This window comes from Glycine soja, chromosome 14 (assembly GCF_004193775.1).
Source record: "Glycine soja cultivar W05 chromosome 14, ASM419377v2, whole genome shotgun sequence".
Taxonomy (NCBI): domain Eukaryota; kingdom Viridiplantae; phylum Streptophyta; class Magnoliopsida; order Fabales; family Fabaceae; genus Glycine; species Glycine soja.
Window position 1 is genome coordinate 48,979,882 of NC_041015.1, and position 19,245 is coordinate 48,999,126.

The following is a 19,245-nucleotide window of genomic DNA, read 5'->3' on the forward strand; positions in this document are numbered from 1 at the left end:
TTCGTTCCTCGTTATGTAAATTAAACTGTTAGCTTTATTGTTACCAAAAAAAGTTTATGTGCAAAGAATTTTAGTATATTCTCTTATAATATCAATGGTATATGATATTAATGGTATTATCTTAATATCATTTTATATACTATTTCATTTTTATTTTTGTTTTATTAAAATGATTTAACCATAATTTAATAATGGTTGAATACCTAGACTGATTTAATGATTGATCCGATTTTCATACCATTTATTTGGAATGTGATTCATGCAAATCTAGGTTGATTCACATAGATTTTGAATTTATCATTTTGTTGGTTTTGATTTTATGTATGATTTGGTTCTGAATATGGGAAGAAAATAAGTTGTTTGCTTTGTCATGGCTACAAACTAGTCATGTATGCCCTTTGTGTCTTACCCTTTGCCAACCCTAAAAAACTAACAAGAATAAAGTCAAGAACAAAATTGAAAGTTGAAACAAAAGATCTCATCTTTGAGTATGTGAAGCAAAGTGGTCTCGCCAGAGTTATCTAAGCCAAGGAACAAGGTCTTAACCTCCTTTAATTTTGTGACAGATTCTTCTCGATGAATGCTAGCTAGCTCTTGTGGTCTTGCAATAATTTTTTTTTTTTGTTTTTATTTCAGAAGCATAAAAAAAAGTGATAGAAGATAATATTTTTTGTTTTTAATACATTTATAATTAAATTGAAAATTCTATTTATCATAATTATTAATAAACCAAAAATTAGCTTGACACGTCATTAATTACTTAATCAACATTTAAGTATTGAATTTAATGGTGAAACCAAAATTATCACTTTTGAAGGAACCAATTTTACACTTAGACAAGGAAAATCATCAAAATTAAAATTTAACCTAATCAATATCAGAACGTCTACTTTATCAAAATTAAGCCACTCGAAACTGTACGTACGACACTTAGTTATACGAAGCTTCGATTTCTCGAATATAGCTCGAAGTTGAGTTCATAGTTTGGCAACATGAACGATGAAGTTTCTCGAATTCATTAAATAGAACCAAAACCAGTATCTCCTAGACAGGAGTATATGTAATTAATTATTTTATCTGTAACTTGAACGTGCATTTTGAAAGTAATATCCATATTTAAATTAACTTTTATATTTTGATTAGAAAACATAAATTATATGATTTTAAAATACAAACAAACAAACAAACAAAGCATTTTGTCAGTTGTCACCTGCATCATTAAAAATTCCCATAGCAAATTGATGACATCATCCATGGAGTCATCATGTATGGTAACACATTTATGAACGCATCAGCAATAAGTTTAAGATCTTATCTATATCCGTCTGGATCTAACAAAAGAAACAAATCTTTTCAAGACCAACGAACATAGGGGTGATTAATTAGCTGATGTTATGGGAACTTTGTTTAGTTTTTGTTTTGTTTTGTTTTGTATCTTTGCCATTAATAATATATATATATATATATATATATATATATATATATATATATATATATATATATATATATATATATATATTGTGTACCGTTGAGGTCTCCGAAACTCAATTTGCTCATAACACCTCCCATGTATCTTTTCCATTTAGATACATTGGAATTGTGCAAACAAGATTTTAAGGGGGAAACAAATTTGCACTAATTCTCAACAACACATGATCTAAAGTAAAAGTGATATGATAAGTTTTGTGTGTTAGTGTGGATAAAGTGATACGATAATACTATTCGTTATATTTATTTCAGAACTTGCTTTTCTTGACTTTTGAAAAACTAAAAGAACCTCTTAGAAGCTTTTGTCTTCAATATATTTTTACCATCGTTTCTTAAATACTGTTTTAATTTAAAATATTTCCCCTTTAAAAAAATACTATAATTAAAATGACATTGAAAGAAATGATAATAACTTAGTCATTTGTTGAGAGTTTTAAATAATCACATTATATATATATATATATATATATATATATATTTGAATTTTTTTATATATAAAACATTTTTTCTTAAATACTTATCATTAAATGTATGAATCAACTAATATAAAATTATTTTTATTTAATAAATGATCTCAAAATTAAATTTTAAATATATAATTAAATTAAATATTTAAAAAAAATCGTCTACATCGATCATATTTTACTCGAGTAAAATTGTTTCACATAAAACTATGTGATCTTAATAAAGTATTTTGTTCAATTTTGATTAGTATTCTCAAAGTAATTGTTATAAGACTTTAGTTTTAAAACTTCATTAATGTATGTCCATCTTAATTGATTCAACTTCAAGTAAGGCCAATGCTCTAATAATTAAACTTCAACTTAAGAAACCGACATAACAAAATTTTAAACCTACAATGACACTAATACAATAGATTATTTGCCTGAACTACTTGATTCAATCACTCCTTCAATTTTTCTATTGTTTGAGGTACGGCAAAAACTAAGATATAAAAGAAAGGATTAGCTAGGGAGATGCAAGGTCGGCGACAAAGGGAAACAGGCATGTGTAGTGTGGCCCCGTGACAGTGACAACAAGGACTAGAACAAATGAATCTGCAGAAATTTGGCTTAAGGCCTAAGGGAAGCGTGTGCATCACGTAAATGTCTCATTCCCACTTGTCCCACCTCAACACAACTCTCATAAATAAACAAAAATGTGAAAACCCCTTTGCAAAACTGCCCCTTCCCTGCACTTGGCTTTCTACCCTTGTACTATAAAACCCCTCCTAAGGGCATTCTTTTCATTTCCATTCTACAATACAAAATTTATGGCTGCCCCACTTGGATAGATAGGGTTGCAACCTGGAAGCATCCATTTGTTTAACGAAGAAAAATGCTAAGAAACAACCAAAGTTGACCTTGATCAACTTACCCCACCAAACAAGCCAGCACCCATCTTTGACTAGTATGGCATCTAATTAAATCCATGACTTGTCCATATGCCCCTCCCATCATCAAATTGAACACATTTTCCATTGAAATATAAGCCCCATTATAGACCATATATAAATGATGACTATTATGTGTAAATGTAATCCATGTACCATGACATGATGTTTAACAAAAAAAATCACATTTCTTATGAAACAATACTATTTTGGTAGTGAACAATTGTGAAGACAGGAAAAAAATCAACAGAATCTTACAAAAGATTAATATGAGGTTCTCCTCCCAACTAAAAGAGAAACCCCAAAGTAATAAAAAAATTTCACCAACACCATGTGTAAAAGCATACAACAGTTATGAAATACTAGTATATACTATACCAATCCTGTGGCTGTATAAAATTTACAACAAAACAAACCAAAAAATGCAATAAATCGAATGGAACCTTATTTGTCCAATAAATCCTAGTCCCCCACTTCCAAAATTTCCAACCTTCCATAGCTACCAAAAAGGGAAAAAAAAATTCCTTCAGCATAGTAGAGACTCAAGGAACATGTCATCTCTAGGCTCCTCCTTGGTCCTGGAGGAGAAAACATTGTCAGATAGTTGCTGCTGGTTCACGTAAGATTGCATTGGATTCCCAAACCCTGAGAATCCAAAACTTCCTGGACTTTGTAGCATCTCTAGGGTGAAGGGTGATTGCCCTTCTGGTGGTGCTTGTGATCTTTGGTTCTGAAGGGAATTGTCACTTTGGTGGATCACTGGCAAGAGCCTTACGGAAGTGGCTGCAGTGTTGGTGTGGTTTGAAGCATTGTTTGGCATTGGTCTGTTAACAGAATGGCTGCCACTGCCACGGGCTGCAGGAACATCATGGTTGTGCTTTCCCTCATAAGTTGTGATCACAGCCCTTAGGTCATGTGAGGCTCTTTCCACGTGCTTCCTCACTGGACATCCTGGGTGTGTGCACTTGTAGTAACTCCTACATGTCACAAGTTTAGCACAATATTAGACAGGCTAATCTAGGAGTACTATTATTCTTCTAAATCACATGGACACATTGGAAAAACGAAAGTTGCCAAATTTGACCAAGGAATTCTAGACATGGAAAAGGAAAACTGGTACAAGTTATAGTGTACTGGAGAATTTCAACAAAAAAAAAAAAAAGTCATTGTAAGGTTTGAAAAGATGTAGACAAAGAAATAGAAGCCATCATGCAGCTATAATGTTTTTACCACATTTACATTAGAGAAAATAGTATATGCATTTACAATTGTCATATATGGTAAGTTGTTAACTTCCTATAAGAATAAGAACTACTAGTACCTTACAATTCTTACCTATTATAAATTCTGATTGATCGAGAATGGAAAACTCTTTAACATGCTTTTTACATTAAACACTTTATATTATTATTAGCAAGAGAGTGAGGAATTCCTTAATGGGATTCTCAATTTACTCTTTCTTAATGGAACTTCAAAGTATAAAATCTTTCAAAAAGTTGGACAAAAGTAAGATCTAAAGAGTGTTTCTTTTTTTACCTTGGATTTGGATTGCCCTTCACTACTTTCTGCCCGTATTTTCTCCACCTATAGCCATCATCAAGGATATCAATGTCACTGGTTGTCTGAACTACAACTCTAGGTTCTCTCACTGTTCTACTTCCAGGGGCTGACATACCCTCATTTTCACCTTCAATTTTCCTGAAATATCAATGAAAAAATTAGCCATGGAATGAACCACACAAATGATACTGTAATACAAGGCCACAAAGTGGATTATAGAACCTTAATTATGATGCAAAGTAGGAAACAAAAACTCACCATCTTTTGGCATCAGGTTCATCTTCATCATATTCATCCCCTCCTGATTTACACTTTTGGGAACTCTGCTCAAAATCATCATCTCCAATTGATATTGATGAGTTTTCTGGGGTGGCAGCTGAATCCATTTGTCCACTTCCATGTGTGGCATAGGATTGATCTGGGATTTCAGTTCTGATGGAATTTGAATGAGGGATTGCAAGAGAAGAGGAGTTTGATGAGTTTCTCCTAGTATTTTGAGGCTTAGGATGGTTATGAGTACCCTTATAAACTATCTCAGTAATTTGTCCATCTAAAGACCTCTCAACCTTCTTCTTTGTAGGGCAATTGGGGTATGTGCATTTGTAATAACTTCTTGGATTTTCACTTCCCTTCACTTGTTTTTGGCCATATTTCCTCCAATTGTACCCATCATCTGACCTTCTACTTAAAGTCTGAGATTGTGGGGGGTAATTGCCATAATCGGATTGAAACCCATTGCTATGGTTAGTTTGGACACTAGCAATCTCAGGGGAAAAACTCTGCATGGAAGAAGAGTTTTCAGTTTTCATCATACCCTTTCCTGAGGAAAAATTATCCTGTTTCGTGGCCTCCTGAAAACTCCATGGCTGTTGCTGTTACAAGGCGTCAGTTTTAAAAATTTAGAAAAAGAGAACTTGTCATGTAAAAAAACACACAGAGAAAAACAAAGGCTTTGCTTCAATGAAAATGAGTCTATGCATTGAAATTGGTCACATACTGTTTGAACTGTGACATTTGAAGACTGGTATGTTGCTGTGGATGAAGCAGGAGGTCCTGATCGGGTCTGGAAAGAGAAATTTGAGAAGCTTTTGTCTTCTTCCTTGACAATTTGCTGATTCCCCCCTGAACTGCTCTTCCAATTGAAGCTCTGAGCAACAAATGCTCCAGTTGTTGGAGATGGCAGAATCTGTATATTTAGAGACACAAACCCATTAATTCAACAACAACAAAAAGAAAGTCGGTGATATGATACATGAACCACAAACCTATATACAAGACAGAACAAAGTACCCAAAAAAATCTCAAGCAAAGCATGTTCAAACTCCAAAAGTAATTCCCTTGTTTCAACATTCAAATCATTGAACAAATCTCTCTTACAAGATGAAATTATCAAGTCAACTCAAGTCATGGTCAATTACCTAATTTGAAAAGGGTGTTAAAAAAAAAAAAAAACTAAACCACAAAACTCTGTCATCCATCCTATCCGGTTGGAACAGGATTGCTACCTAAAAACTACATAACTCTTTCATTTTTCCATTGTTCAAAACCAACCACATACAACAAATACAATAACAGAAGAGAAGAGAAGAGAAGGAGGTGAAACTCACGTTGGAAGAGTTAAGGAGAACCGGCGAGTCAAGAAGCTCAGCAGGGCTCAAACCAGGAGGAATAGCAAAGTAAGAAGAAGGAGAAATGGGAGGGGGAGAGAGAGGCAGAGAAGGTGGTGGTGTGGACTTGAATTTGGGAACACCAGAGCCAGTTCTCTCAGACAAACCACCCTGTGGTGGCTTGTTGTTGTCCAAGGGAGAAGCAAGGAGGTCAGAGAAAGAAGTGGTCATGAAAGGGTGTGTGGAGAAGGTGAAGTTGGTGAAGGAGTTTGCACTTGCAGAGGTGTCTAAACTACCAGAAGAAGATGCCATGAGAGGGGTCTGTGGAGAGAAAAAGAAAATTTTTTGAAACTAAGAAATGGAAAGCTTTAATATAAAAAGAGAGAGAGAGAGAGAGAGTTACGTATGTATGGCACAATGCTTTGGTTTCTATTGGGGGACGCTATTTCTGGGAAGGTAAGAAACCAAGGGGAAGCTTTGACCGTGGAAAATTTGCCACCGTGTACAATGTACATCTTTTTTAAATAAATAAAAATTGTTTTTTTAGGGTCAAAGCTCGTGGGTTTGACTGGATGGCGGCTCGGCTCGCACTGAGATTTGCTTCTTTGTCTGTTCCCTCTGAATTAAAAAGCTTAACTAACACGTTAGTTTGGATACTGTTCCTGTGCCAGAAGTTGAGGAGTTTAGATTATGTTCTTTTTTTAATCATATATTTGTTTTTATAATATTTTGTTTACTGTTTAAATTAAAGTATTTTAAAGACTAAAAAAATAAAACAAACATAATTTGTAAAAGTTAAAAATAAAAAATGTTTTTGAAAGGATAAAAAACAAAAAATACTAAATTACAATAACCAAAAATATATTTAATTTTTTTAAGAAAAAAATATATTAACTATTTTTATGTGTAGGTCAAGTTAATAACTGTTTTTCATGTATATTCCAAAGTTTTAGTTATAGATCGTGCAACAGAAGTTTTGCTTTAAATTAAAAACACACACACATTAAAAAAAAAAACACATGTGTAGGAGACTCCGGTAATATTTTGTCACCGTGAGAAATGAAATCAATAAATTAGACTTATATATGATTATGTATAGATAGTTGAGATTATAAGTTAGTTAGTGGTGACATAACTATTTTATAAAGGTATGTACTTTATTTTTCATTGAGCTAATGATTTATATAGGAAATAAAATGAAACAATAAAAAATATAGAGAACATAATGAGATTTTTTAAAAAAGAGGACTAAAAAACAACAACAATCACGTATGGTAAGAATTAAAAAGCTATTTAAGATTTTAATAATGTATTGCAATAAATGTTGATATTGATGACAAGCTAATAAAATATTATATCGTTATTTAATAAAATTTAATTAACAATAAATATTAAAATCAAATATAAACAAAATTTACGTTATAAAATAAATAAAAAATCAAATTTAGCAAGTAAAAGTAAAATAAATTAGAGATATGAGAAAGATAGTTAAGATTTTTTTATTTAAGATATTTATATCATTTTATATACATATTTATTTTCTTTTCTACCAAATAATTGAAAAATCATCCTATTCTTTTTATTTTTCTTCCTAAACAAACACACCCTAATACAAGATTCGTCCTGGAATTTCAAAGTGGTTACTGCAATATTAACAGGTGCTCAAGAAATATATATGCATGGATCTTGAAATGAGTTTTTGTCTTATCTCATTCTTATTTATACATATTTTATTAATAAAACTCACATTTTGATGTAAGTTTGTAATAAACATGTGCTCAAGAAATATACTGGAAAAAAAGAGTTGGAAAGCTCTATCTTGGAGCCAACAGTTACCTTCTAGAAGAGCATGGTTGTGCTAAACATCAACATAATCATGCTAAATAATGTTGCAAAGTGCCAGTTAAACACTCAAAGGAGCAGTGCAATCGTGTTGGATTTCTCGCATGATAGAGATTAAGTGTCAAATTATAGCCATGTTAATCCTTAGCACAATCGTGCTGGTCAAGAGAATCCTCTAAAGGTTTTGAATTTAAGTTTAATATTGTATTATTTGTGTGATAAGGAAAACTTGCCTTGTTATCTTAAATTATGGATGAAATTTAAATCTCATTAGTTGTACACTCCACAGTTTTTATTTTTCTCCTTCCTATGAATTTCTCATGTCCTTTCTCCAAGAGTTTTTAAATCTTACAATGCACTTAGGCAGCAAAAAAATAAAAAATAAAAAATCTCATAATGGACTTTATCCTTTTTTTACACCAATTTGTGGTAGAAGGCACTTCAATCTCGCTCCTTTCTTTTCTATAAAAAAACGAAGCTATTGCGAGATTGTTGATTTTAAAGCAATGACACTGCAAAATAAACATGAATGGCAAGCAGGATAACGCTCTCAAAATGATATATCAAAAGGTAAAGAAATAGAAGGATATTGTTTTTAACAAGTTCACCATTAATTATAAGCATATTAATGTTCTTGTTCTTTTTAGAGTTGAAACATAACTAAAAAATAGAAAGTAAGCTCCGTATATTGCTCTTAATTAAACGCAATACTTAACAAAAAATTACTCAATAAAATCTTAAAAAGATTTGGTCTGATATATAATCATCATTAAGTGTGATAGGATATCTCTTAAGATATATATGCTCATGAGAATTTTGTCAAACTACTATGGTCAACTAAAAAAAAGTGTAAGCCATGTTTAAACTGGTTTGAGGGTTAATTTGTGTTAATAAATATCATAATTTGGGTATTTGATTTTTGAATTATTCCCATAAACTTTAATCTTTGGGTTAATTATGATAATAATTCTTGATTTGAAATTTAGTTATATTTAAAGTTTTTTAAATTTTCTAGTGAAAATAAAATTCAAGTCATATCTCATAAATTTAATATGTATTATGGACTGAATTGAATTATATTCATTGAACTTGTGTAAGAACTAATACCCTCATGTTTGTCATGACGGTGCGCATGCCTATGACGATTGATGATACATATCTAGCATAAGTGACTTAAGTGTTTTGGAGGAGTCATACTCGGGTACTAGGTTATTTTAAATCCATATCTCGGAGCATGTAGGCAATTAAGTCCAAAATTCACCAAAGTGTTAATTAATGTTTAGAGTGGTTCTATGTTTTGTGTCTATCCACGACCAAAGAAAATGAAGTCAAATCAATAAACTCAAAATATACATTGCAACAGTTCTTCAATTAATTCTTTGTTTTATCACATCCTTATAAAATAAGTATTGTTTTGTCCAATTTAATGAGACAGGCCACATATGTTTTGTTTATAGTATTATTTTTAAGTTGTAGTGCTCCCAAGTAAACGCCCATATAATCGCTTTGGTTTGTCTGTACCAACTTGCCACTTTAAAATTTCTAGAAAGCAAGATTACCATTTCACTAGATTCTGATTTCTCAAAGGGTGTCGGCATTTGAAATTGGAAATGTTTGATATACACGTAATGTGTTATCCTATACTTAAAAGAGAGAAGAAAAATAAAGAAAAACATGTAAATATAATAAGATTTATAATGAAATAGGAAGAGAGATGGAGAAAAATAAAAAATATTAATGAGATATTTAAAATAAAGAATAATTTGTGTATTATTATTTGTATTCAGAGAAAAAAAATAATAGGAGAAAAAGGCAAAACCACCCCACCCTTTATTGACTCGCTTAATTACTTTAGAGTTTTAAATTCAAGGAGTTAAATGACATTATCAAAGGTCTCTTTTAATGAACAGGAAAACGTGTCACTAACGCCTCGTCAAACCAGATGGATAATCTGTATTAATTATGCTTTACTATTATTGGTCTTTTTCTATTATTATTGCCATCTAAAAGAGTAAAAGAAAGGTAATAATCTAAAAGAAATGTGATATCCCGTTAAAGCTATAAGTATAATAAAAATTCAAGATGTATTATACGTAAAATTATAGTAGAAAAATTTTTAAAAAAATTGTATTAAAGTTATTTTAATATTTCATAACTTTTTCATTATAAATTATTTACTCGATCATATGCAAACATTTTAGTACTATGTGATGTCCTGAGTTTTTGCTCCTAATGCGATTGGTAAATCATTTTAATAGCTTATAGTTTGACGACTAACTTAACTTATTGGTTGATTACAATAATTTTTTTAATACACAAACTTATTTTAACAGTTTCTAAACTATTTTCGTATGCTATTTCGACTAGTTATGCACAAGCTTATTTTATTTAATAGTTTCTGCACAGCTGTCTCTAGTATATATATTTTCACTCTTTTTTATCTCTTTCTAAACTTTTTATTTATTTTTTCATCATTTCTTTTCATTACTCTATTCCCTCGCTCTCTCTACCTTTTTAATTTATTTTTACTGTGGAGCTAGGCAAACACTGTGAGAGAATATGTTCTGTTTATAAATCAGGGCACAAATAAATGAAATATGCACACAAAATTTTGATATGAATAAGGATGGGCATTAATTTCTGTAAAAAAAAGGGCATTAATTTGGTTTTACACGATTAATTGGAAAAATCAAATAAATTGATTTTTTTTATGTTTGTTCCCTGTTCCAGTCAAAACTAATGAAACTCGATTCCAATTTATTCGAGCATATCGGGTTACCACTTTATAAATAAGATGACTTGACCCTGTGGCATTCTTCAAGAAAAAACTAGTTTTCTCATTCATGAATCTTGATAACCATTTTTTCTATTACTGATCATTATTTGTTGAGATATAACGATTTAATTTTTTTTATCTATAATAATAAATAATTTATAATATTCAGACATTCTTCAACCAATTAAGTAGATTCTCTTACTATATAATGATTTAATTGATTCCCCAAACAAATTTGTATATTTTTAAAGGAATTTTTTTTTTCACAATATATGCATTTATGGCACTCATACATATGTATTCTTTTATATTTTATGAAACATTTTTTCCAAAAAAATTATGTATATTCCTACTCAATAATCCGAATAGAACAAACCATTTATCATCAAATTAACTTGGTTTAAATTTAAACCCGAACCAAATTGAACATTGTTTTCCCTGGCATCCAAATCACAAGTAACCAAGTGAGAGACTATAGTTGACCTAAATAAGAATAGTTGTTAAATAAAGGCAAGAATCTATAGTAGAATGGCCTCTAGATTAACGGGGAGAACTATTCAATTGTGCCCCAGCTTCTAGATTTCATTTTCTTTGACCAGTTCTGCTGCTTAATAAATTGTCGTATTTGGTATATCACCATAAAGTCATGGGAACATTAATTGTCAAATATCAATACAGACTTCAAAGTATGGAACAAGTTAACACGTAACCCATCTAGGATTTCACTAGTTCCAAATCTCATGATGTGCAAATCAAATTCTAATGGAAAAAAATGAAATGAAAAGAATAATATTGCATATGCTTATTTATTAGATGAGATAAATATTAAATATTTTATATATTATATATGATAAGGTAAAATATTATTATATTATTATTTAATCATAAATCATTATATATTATGTATGATAGATTTATAAATTTATTTATTAGGACTTCAAAATTGATTGCTAATTGGTTAACAATGCAAATTCTTCTATACTGACAGCATATACTCATTAAATTAAAATATTAATTGTATTTATTTCATTTAATATTTTTATATATAATAAGATGATTAATGAAAAGATGTAGTATTACTTAAAAAAGAATTTCGTCCACGATCTTACTACTTGAGCTGCGGAAAATACAATATGTAGAATAATCTTATAAGTATTTACTTTGCTAAATTGGATCTCTTTTCCTTTAATCATATGATCCGCAATGCTAATTTGAGCGAATAACTGAATATAGGTATTATGGATTGTGCTTTAGCATCACCATCCATCGTTATAATAATAAACGCGTTTTCTAAATTTTCAAAAAGCTTGTACTTTCAACAAAAAGTGAGAGTGCATACTATATATTTTTTTAACCGAATTCATTTCCTGGCCCCTCCATAATAATGGTGTGAAAACAACATCGTCATAATACACTTGAAAACAATGTCTTGCATCAGCTTAGCCTTTTGATGTAACACTCACCAATAACAGTAATTGTAGAGAGTGGTCTTGACTTTTGAGGGAGGGAATTATATTGAACCCGTCAAAATATTACAATTAGGGATAAATCAGCCATATCATATCCATTTTGACTATTAATGTTTTTGAAAAGCCAACAATGAAAATCTTTGACTGAGACTTATGCACTTTTTGTCCCATGTATCCCTTAGGAGGTTTTTTAATTGCTTCCTCCAATGTTGAGACAAGACAAGCCTAGCAGCTACAACTTTGTCATTGTTGTATATTTCAGAACGACCAAACAAAGATTTGGCATAACATTTTTGTTTTTGCCAAAAATTAATACATAGATTTTCACTTTCTGACAAAAATGTACCATTAAAAATTAAACATCCGAAGCTTTTGTGAAGCCAATTGCCAACAAAACTAAAACCTAGCATTGGTTTCTGCTTATGGAACTTTCAAACTCCTTCCAGCATGTAGCTTCCATCTTTTTCGATCTAGTCCCACCTGTCACAAATGTGCACAGCTTGTAGTTAGATATGCTGAATATTTGTATGAAAGAATGTTATGATTTAAGAATATCTTGTATTGGCACTTTATAATACAAAGACAATATTTCAAATTTTCAAGTTACAAGTTTAGTTGAAAATGCAGAACAGACTGAACAGTGAAGTTTTGTATTAAACATGTCAGTTTTTACCTGATCCTTAATCTGGTAACTCTGTCATATCATAATTTGTGATTTTTTTTTCAGTGAGTTCATAAAGCTTTTTCCCCATGGATGGAATGGAAGACACATATTAATCATAATCATGAAGCAATGAACAAGTTGTGATATTCCACTAGGGACAAATGCCTCCACTTAATTTCTAAACTTTTTTTCTTTATATTATTATGGTTTTAGATTGTCATTTAAGTCTCATTATCTTCCATTTTTCCCCATTAATCAAAATTTTATTTCATGTGTAGAGAATTTATCTTGTGCCCACTATGCAAAACTGATACACTCTGTATCAGTGGTGCTGGCAGAGAAAGGAAAAAGAGACAGAAGAATAGAGAAATATCAGAGAGCAGTGCTCCCTCTCAAAGTGTGAGAACGTCTCAATCACTCTAATTCTATTACAGATTGTCCAAAAAGATCCTAGGGTGATACACTTTGAAGGGCTTATCCCATTTAGAGGCCTGATTCCTAACAAAAACATCTAGTGGTTTTAATTGAACACCAAATTCGAGGATTCATGTTTATCACCCATGATTCAGTTCCTGCATGACTAGCTTAAAATAAAGGTCTGAAATGTCCAAAAGTACATACCCGGAAGCTTCAAACGTTTTATCCCTCCAAACAAGCGCACAGCCACGAGCTTCCATGTATTTTAGAATTTGTTGAGGTATTAATGACTCAAAGCATGCATGTAATTTCACTTTAGTCAAAGTTTGACAAGCCAAAAGGAAAGCTGCTAGGCCATTTGAAGTTAAACCCTCCACATGAAAAATGGATATATGCTGCAAGCAGCTTATGCTAGCAAGTGCAATGAGCCCCACATCTGTTACTGAGCAATATGACAGTTTTATCTACAATTCAAATAAATCAATGCTAAGTTAGTTCTTAAATACACATTGAGGTGTTTAACACCTTAGTATATCAAGACACTAATGATAATAAATACTAGCATACAAAAGAATCTCCAAATATTTTGGACAACTAAAGAATAGGAACCTACGTGTTTTAGGTTTTGAGAATGTTGAGCCAACTGAATCATTCCAGTATCATTAATTTTGTGACACTTCTTTATGTCCAGCATCTCAAGATACCTACACCTGGCAACAATATTTGAGAGACCCTTTGGTGAAATACGAGGGCACCCTCGGATTTCTAGAGTTCTTAGTTTCTGGCATTCTGAAAGAAACTCTAATGATGTATCTGTGGTGTTGCTGTTATAAGCAATGTTAACAACCTCAAGTGAAGGACAACCGAGGGCAATTGCAACAATTCCCTCATCAGTTATTCTTGAGCTCCTGTGAAATCAACAGAGTAAACTTTAAAGAAAAACAAAGGAAATTGTCAAAAAAATTATCACCACGTATTTAGAATCACCATCTCTACATGAGATTAGACTTGTCAAATGTCTATGAGCTATCAAAACTACATGTTTTGCAATGATAAAGTTTCATGAAGCCTTTTCACTCATTTAAAATATGAGGTGAAGAATGCTGTGAATTTTCTCCCATTAATGTTTAAATTGGGTTTAAATGTAACAAAGTTGAGATATGAGAAACCTATAGAGATCAAGTTGTTTGAGCTTTGAACAACTGCTTGCAATATGCTTAAGTCCATTATCAGTTATCATCGAACATATGCCCAACTTCAGACTAGAAAGTTTGGTACATCTTGAGATTGACTGAAGCCCTACACAAGTCAAGAAGCATAAATCATGCACTGTAGGTAAACTTTTTTTAATGTAAATGTAAGGTTAGAAATGCAACCTTGATCATCAATTTCAGTATCTGTGACATCTAATTCTTCCAACAGTTGACACCGTCCAATAAACAAGAAACCCTCTCTGCTGACCAAGCTACAAGACTCCATTCTAAGGGAAGTAAGCCTTAAACATGAATTTGTTAGGCTGGATATGGATGCATGTGTTATCGTGTGACAGCATGTTATGTCTAACTTCTCTAGATCTTTGTGTGGTTGCACAAGGAACGGGAGATTCTCATCAGTGACTCCAACACATTTACTTAAGTTCAGTTCTTTGAGTGAGGCACCCAAATTACCGATGGCTTTTAATCCTGACTTTGTACCCAAACAACTATCAAGTTTAACCGATTGCAGTCTTGAAAAACTTTGCAGACATTTTGCTAGATCAGTAGTAACCTGAGTACAATTAATTGAGTGAGCAGCAGCACAAGGCATAGTCCAGAAAATGGTTACCACATAAATGATTGGCCAGATTCAAAACTTACAATCACGCTGGAGGATAAGATAAGCTTTTCTAAATTCTGAGAACCACTTGTAAGAGAAGCTATGCCAATATGACCAATGTTCTGACATTTCGACAAGTTAAGCATCTGTCAAGAAAAGAGAGAACATGAGTTTTCTAATGCTACTTATATCAAACAGGGAAAGTTAATGTCTCACTCTCCTTTCAGCAGAGCATACCTAAACTAGTTCCCATGAACTACTTACAGAATCCAGACGACTCACTTGCTAGATGTTTGAATGAATATTATAGATAAACAATAAGTACTGTTTATTATACATTGAAAATCCCAAGCATTTCAGTCAGTCCCCATTACTTGGGCACGATATTACTTTTCTCTATTAAAAAATGAAGAAAATTACAGGCATCAAAACATAAATCAAATAAAAGTACTTAATTTTTAAATGATGTGTTGTGTGTGTGTGTGGGGGGGCAGCATATGGTGTAGTCTTTTGACATTATCCTAAATCATAATAACAGTTGCTAAATTCTACCTTCACCAAGCTTTGGAGGGTATAAGGGAAGGGAGAAGACACTTTTTAGTTAGGCACAATGTGCCTCCAATGGACGCTGGAAGGAAATGGAAAACCAAAAGGGATACCTTCATTGACTTGCAGCTTGCTTGGAGGGTTGCAAGGCCATGATCCTCAATGCCAAGACAGTGTTCAAGAATCAAATCTTCTAGATGTTCTAATTGAAGGATATGATTAAGACATTTTTCTGTGATCTGTACATTAATGAATTGAACATTGAATTATCAGTGCAACTAAAAATTCGTCATATACATGTTCAACAAAATCTTAACAGGCATGCTTCAACGTTAGCCTGAAAAAGAGCAAAATACATATGTTGCTGAGTGCTGTCTCAACAGTTAACTTTTATGTAAGAAGCAATAAAATAAAATCAATGTAGTGTAGTGATAATTATACTGGAGTCCAACATCCAAATCACTATACTAAAGCAACCTATCATCAAAATCAATGTAAGAACCAAGAGGTTGACCATTGAATCTGCACTCTATTAAACGAGCAAACAAAAACACACCAAATCCACAGATGAAACCAATCACACTAGTAAAACAATCATAAGCCATCTAACTAGCAAGGTTTTAAAACACGGTCAGCAACTATAATTGCAGCCACAACATCAAGATGTTTAGAGTCCTAGTGACTGCAATTGTGTGGCTACATTAGCCGCATTCGTCTACAACTTTCTGATTGTGATGAAACTGCAACCACAATTTAAAACCTTGAAACTAATGCAACAGAAGAGGCAGATTTGGTCAATTCCTTCCCATTGCAATGGTAAATGACACATCAGCCAACCATCTCAATCTCATTGGAAACGACATGATTTATGATTGGCAAAACACACAAAGTGTGACTCAACAAAAGCACTCATTTCCTAAACATTTCATAGTTGCTGTATTAGAATCTGGATTTGAACCTAACTCAATCTCAATTATAAGACGAGACTAGCTCCTCACTTATATATTTTATTTTGAGCATGTCAGTAGTCAACCCAGGATCTTTGACAAACCAAACACCAAAAGTTATCAAAGCTATGATAAAGAAAAAACAGTTATTAATTACAAATTTAGGTTGGAGACTAACTCAACCTCACAAAAAAGTCGACAACTTAGGTGAAGATTAATAGTCTTTCAGTTATATACTGTATTTTGGTCATATAACTGATCAGACATAGAATCTCCCAAACACCAAACGTCTAAATCTATCAAAGCTATGACACTGAAAAAGCAGTTATTAATTACCGGCAAATAAGAAAGATCCAAACTCCGAATCTCCTTGCATTTAATAGCAATCAAACCGGCCCCAAAATCAGTTACCCGAATGCACCACCTCAATCCAACGTGCCTCAACTTACTACACCTAACAGCTATGCACCCAATCCCTAAGTCCGTGATTCCCTTACACCGTCCCAAGCACAGCCTCTCCAAGTTCACAGCCTCGGCGATTGCCTTGGCGGCCACGTCAGTGAGGTCAGGCCTGTTAGACAAGTCAGCCTCAACGAGGCACGTGCAGTTCATGGCCAGAGCCGACAGCCCCACGTGCGAGAACAGCCTCGACTTCGAGAGGTCAATGGAACGCAGGGAAGAGTTCCAAGCGAGGGAGAGAGACTTTAACGTGTTATCGTCGACGCAGGGACAGAGCGTGAGGTCGAGGTGCGAGATTGAACGGTAGCGGTGGAGGGTTCGTGGGAGGAACTCGAGGCGGCGTGGCTTGAGGTTGGTGCGGTGCGTGGCTTCGAGCGCGTGGAAGGACTTGCAGGATTGGGAGAGGGACTTTCGGGCAAAAGGGTCTTCGTCGAGGTGGTCGAGGATGGCGTAGAGGAGCTCCTTCACGAGGTGGTTCAAGAGATTGGTGGTCTTGTTCGCTGGTTGTTGGTTTTCCATGTTGTTGGGACAAGACAATGGGAATGAATGAATGAATGAATCTCACTAGAACATTTAACGGAAGAAAAATGTTATGAACACTCGCTGTGCTTTTTAACACCTAAAAAAGAAATATAAATATAGATCGGATAAGATTTATAAACAGAAAAATACATTAAAAGAGTGTTTAAAATAACAAAATGTTTGTTCATGTTATTCTGAAAACAAGGAGTGTTGAAAGTTGAAAGGAGAGTTTCAGTTTCAGTTTCAGTTTCAGTTTCAGTTTCGGTTGAAAGTTGAAAGTGGGAACCTTTGAGTTTGGTCGTTGGGGAGGACGACCAGGAACGTGTCAGTGTCAGTTTACAGTGCTGCTGACCTTGTCTATGATCGTTTTATTTTTGTAATGACCAAATTAGCCTTGTTGCGATTTTTTTAATTTTTGTTTTGGTTGGCAAGTGACTTTCAAAAGAAAATTTTATGTAAAAAAAAAAAAAACAGAAAATAGTTTAGAATCCCGTTTGTTCAATGGATCAAGTGGTGCTTTAATTGAAGATGAGTGTTACAAATGTACTCTTTCTTAGTTCCTCCGTTCCAAATTGATTACAAGTTTCTAAATTTTTTTTCAAATTAACTGATGTTGTCATTTTTTATTGAGATATTTAAATATTTATATTAAACTTTTCCTATAATAAATAATCTTTTCATGTAACAATTAAAAATATATTTATTGAAATTAAGATTGAGAACAATGATATTTTTGTAAATTATTTTTTAATAAATGTTTATTTTCTTAGTTTATATGTAAAAATCTTAAATATTATTTATTTTGGGTCGGAGGAAGTATTGGTTAAAATTTATTAAGACGTGGGTTTGACCAACTTTTGTGTTTGATAAATTTTAATCAAGAGGAATGTATTCAAAAGAGAATACATTAAAGAATGTATTTTTACTATTTCTATTAACTAAAGTAATTATTTTAAAAAAATTAATTTACATTCTTCCTTTTATATAAAAATCTATGAAAGTTAAACTTACAAAAATATTATGATTTGTTTTATTTCTTAATATAAGTAATATAAAAATATTTTGTCATTTAATAAATACTACATAAAATTTCAAATTCAGAATTATAATTTGAAACCATCCTAAAGTTCGAACTCTTATAAAATAGATAAAGTGGGTCTTATGTTTTATACTGCAATGTTATTGTGAATGACTATTAATGGGTAAAACTTAAAAGCTAAAGAAACTTCGAATTTAACGAAAATGATTATATAAGGCTATATAAAAATCAGAAAGAGTAAAAAGAGTGGAGGGGGGTATATTTGGCATTCCAGATAAAGAAAAAAAAGTTATATGGTGGAGTGGGTATCTGAGGTAGGATAGTACAGCTCCAATGCACATGGTACGGCGGCCACTAAAGCAGATCCTCAACTTACGTTATTCATTACTTTATGACGACCACAACAAAGAAAACCAATCAAATTTTCACAACAGTCATATCTCGCGGAGATTCCTGCGTGTTCACGTACTTGGCTTTTCCTTTATTATTATCGTAACATAAGAAATTTTAAGTTTTGGATAAATAGTCACTGTATCTTCTTATTTGTTGATAAATGCCATTTTAAAATATAAAATCTCCTTTAAATTTCCTGGATTATATATACGATCATCCATAGTATCATTCCGGAAACTTTAGAAATAAATATAAAAATTAATGTCTCAAGTGAGAGACATATATTAGAGACTAATAAATAAATAATT

At 32.3% G+C, this 19,245-nt stretch overlaps 2 protein-coding genes across 3 annotated transcripts; both read right to left on the minus strand.

Moving 5' to 3' along the window:
• Window positions 1-3,049: 3,049 nt before the first annotated feature.
• On the minus strand, window positions 3,050-6,447 carry LOC114384517 (WRKY transcription factor WRKY24-like). The gene is made up of 5 exons (XM_028344211.1): window positions 6,049-6,447; window positions 5,439-5,627; window positions 4,700-5,313; window positions 4,418-4,579; window positions 3,050-3,858 (listed from the first exon to the last, which is right to left on the minus strand). The coding sequence occupies exons 1-5, from the start codon at window positions 6,358-6,360 to the stop codon at window positions 3,408-3,410; spliced, it is 1,728 nt and encodes a 575-aa protein (XP_028200012.1). The 5' UTR covers window positions 6,361-6,447; the 3' UTR covers window positions 3,050-3,407.
• Window positions 6,448-12,156: 5,709 nt separating this feature from the next.
• On the minus strand, window positions 12,157-17,866 carry LOC114385463 (F-box/LRR-repeat protein 3-like). 2 transcript variants are annotated; one of them, XM_028345555.1, is made up of 9 exons: window positions 17,792-17,866; window positions 16,861-17,602; window positions 15,691-15,816; window positions 15,073-15,177; window positions 14,593-14,983; window positions 14,386-14,515; window positions 13,830-14,124; window positions 13,421-13,680; window positions 12,157-12,615 (listed from the first exon to the last, which is right to left on the minus strand). In XM_028345555.1, exons 2-9 carry the CDS (start codon window positions 17,500-17,502, stop codon window positions 12,606-12,608), a joined length of 1,959 nt encoding a protein of 652 aa, XP_028201356.1. In that variant the 5' UTR covers window positions 17,503-17,602; window positions 17,792-17,866; the 3' UTR covers window positions 12,157-12,605. The 2 variants fall into 2 exon arrangements, with proteins under 2 accessions (XP_028201356.1, XP_028201355.1); XM_028345554.1 differs by lacking the exon at window positions 17,792-17,866 and having other exon boundaries at window positions 16,861-17,765.
• Between the last annotated feature and the right edge of the window lie 1,379 nt (window positions 17,867-19,245).